The sequence below is a fragment of the Hipposideros armiger genome, unplaced genomic scaffold (genome assembly GCF_001890085.2).
Source record: "Hipposideros armiger isolate ML-2016 unplaced genomic scaffold, ASM189008v1 scaffold_140, whole genome shotgun sequence".
Lineage (NCBI taxonomy): Eukaryota > Metazoa > Chordata > Mammalia > Chiroptera > Hipposideridae > Hipposideros > Hipposideros armiger.
This window is the reverse complement of record NW_017731490.1, coordinates 3,037,801-3,040,920: the sequence shown is the minus strand read 5'-3', so window position 1 is coordinate 3,040,920 and position 3,120 is coordinate 3,037,801. Positions and strand designations below refer to the sequence as shown.

General features: G+C 35.3%; 1 protein-coding gene across 1 annotated transcript in view; it reads right to left on the bottom strand.

The window, feature by feature from the left end:
* DGKH (diacylglycerol kinase eta) overlaps nt 1-3,120 on the bottom strand; it is an 81,868-nt gene that overhangs the window by 71,612 nt on the left and 7,136 nt on the right. The window contains exon 3 of the mRNA XM_019650366.1: nt 796-902. Coding sequence (XP_019505911.1) covers nt 796-902 — 107 coding nt within the window. The remainder of the gene's footprint in view (nt 1-795; nt 903-3,120) is intronic.

Below are 3,120 nucleotides of genomic sequence, written 5' to 3'. Positions count from 1 at the left end.
AAGAATTCTTATATTCGTGTTCAGTATTATAAAATATTTTAACTGCTCCTTGATGAGGCCTGAGCAAATATTTTAAAATTTATAATAAACAATAGAACCTTAATATATCAGGGCTTTGGGCTGGGGGGGCTCTTAATAGCACAAGTTTAAAAAAAAATCACATTTTTTGAGGTTATCATTGTATCTATGAGATCCATTGGCATAGTTTATATAAAAGTTTGAAAATCATAAGGTACATTATCAATGCAAAACATTAACAGCATATGGTAAAAGCCTTTTATAATATGGTTTGCTTAGAAGGAAGTTATTTCTTCCAAAACCAGTGCTGTAAACAGGTCCCTCAGCACTTAGAACTAAGTTGTACAAGTTTGCAAAAAAATGAATAAACATAGAATAATATAAATTCCTGCAGTGAAACTATAGGAAAACAGATTCCTAAATAAGATCTATGCTAATGGGCAGTTTCAGTTATAGAGGGAAAAAACTACTTATAAAAAATTAGCCCTTTCAGATTGCATTTTGGTACAGAATAATGATCTTATTTTATTTGCTGAAATGTAAAATCTAAAAGTCTTATGCACAGAAATTTCACTAGTGTGTTAAAGGCTATGTTAGACTTTAATTTTAAAATGTTCTTTTAAAAATTACATGTACCGTTCAGCAATTTAAATGAAATCATTACATAAACACTGACAAGAACAACCAGTTACAATTCTATTTATTTCAGGGAAATAAACGTACATGTCGACATTTAATATACTAGGAATATACATACTTACACCACTGTACTGCTACATACCATCAGAGTCGGTGCTGTTTAGTGCAATTGGGGGTATGATGGACACTTTACATTGGCCAAGTGGACAGACAGGATGATACAAATCCTTGCAGGCAGTGTGTACCTAATAACAGACAAACTTTTAAGAATCATAGAAACAAATCAATACTTAGTTATAAATTGTATCTAAGAAACAGGTAACTGAGAATCAACTGCATCACAACATGTCCAGTAATTCATCAATTATTTTAATGCCACAATACTTATGCTCCTAAGGAATGGTCTGACTGCTTTAGAGATGGGAATCCAATTGGCTCTGTGCAGCCTATTCGCACGACTGTCTCAGGCAAGGAGGATACAGTGAATGGATGTCTATGAAGGCAAGGAGAGAGGCACAGGGGTGCAGAGGAGGAAGAGAGGGAGAGGGAGAGAGGAAGGAGAAAAACTAACTAGTACGCATCGATATCACAATCCACTAAAAAACTGATGACGTCTGCCTCAGAAAATTCCTACAGAATTGAATGAAAATAAGTAAAATCTGTTCATGTGTCCACTCTTTCTGTAATGATCCTATCACTTTCTGTTCACACCTCTTTTGTAACATTTTCATGGTAGTATAGTTACAAGTACATCCGTGCCTATTTTCTCGGCTAGACTTCTGGTCCTGTGAGGAAAAGGAAAAGGTCCTATTATTACACTCATTTTGGAAAGTGATGCACATCGTAGGCACTCAGTAAATGTGTTAACGCTGTAGAAACAAAGTTCCAAGGTCACTCAAGATGCTACCAAAAACAAAAAGCACTGGGCTAACTTACTAAGTAGAATACTTTCTGTACTTCCCTCCAGAGCCTTTAAACATTTTAACTAGTAAAAGCAGACACTTCATAAAACACTTAATATGGCATTACTTCATTAGTCCTTTTAGAAATCTGGCATATTAATTAAACATATATCCAAAGTTTTGAGAAAAATAACTGAAATTTAATAATGATTCTTGTTCTCCTGGTGACCTAACTTTGGAATAGTTTCTCAATATGATTTAAAATAATTAACAATCCAAACAGATTGTAGAAAAACAAGCATTCCGATAGTTTTAAAAGGAATGAAAAACCTGAGAATCATAAAGCAAAACTGAAAAATATAACAATGTTAAATGAGAAAAGTGGAAGACACAATTGTATCTTCACTATGTTTACAGAAAAGGTCAAACTATATCCAGAGACTGGACAACAGCTGGACATATTAGGAGCTGACTCATTAGGGTTGTGGAATGTGGGTTGGTCTTGTCTTGTTTTTAACTAGATGACTTTGGTTAGACACTAAATATTCTGCTCTTAGAAACTCGTATTTTAAAGGCAAAATAATATGTAAACAGACAAATGACGGTGTACAGGAAACAGACTAAGAGGGATGTGAAAAGGTGACAGGGGCCCAGAACCCGCACATCTAACTGGCCCTGGGAGGGCAGGAATGGTTTCATAATAGAGTGACATTTAAGTTTGCCAGGAAACATGGGAAAAGACATTCCAAAATGCCCCCTTCTATAATCTGTAATAATATTTCTATTTGTGAAATTTTTAAAGGTGGGGGGTGAGTAGAGTGAGCGAGTAAAGAAGGTAATTTGCTCCTACTGCTAAAGTTAGTGAGTTTAAAACCACTGACTAAATGTAGAAACCTAGATATTACAGGTAAAGACAACTTAAAGAATACCTTTTTAAAATACGTCATCACACACGATCTGTTTTCTTTTTTAAACGTTACAAAAGAACAGGTGAAGTTCTCAAAGTAGAGAATTAAGTCTCCGTAAATGTGGACTAAAAAATAGCAGTAAGTGTATACATCACTGATTGTCCCCCCAGAAAGAAATCTTACGTGCAATAAAAATGAATTCTTGTTTAGGGAGCAATCCTTTAAGGTAAGAATGGCAAAAGAGGGTTTTAGGGGTTGGGGTTGCACCGAAACTGAAAGAGAGAGAGTGTCTCTGTATTATGTTAAACGGGGTAAGAGGAATAAAAAGGAACCCTATGGATGGTAAAAGGGGCCACTGATGAAGAATAATAAATGCAAGAGGACAAAGAGAATCATGTTGGATTTAAAAATGAAAAGGAAATAAAGATTACCTATCAGGCCTGAGAAAATCTTATAGGACTTATTTTCCTCTGTGGCCTATGGGATCAAGCTCATTATGAAATCAACACGCCACACTCACATCTCTTACATTCGCTGATCTATTGTACATCATACTCACTAAAAGCAATGGTGTTTCCACCTTTTTTGGGAGGGTGGGGACAATCATGCAAGACTCAAAAGAAGACAAACAAATCAGCCCAATGCAAGGCAAT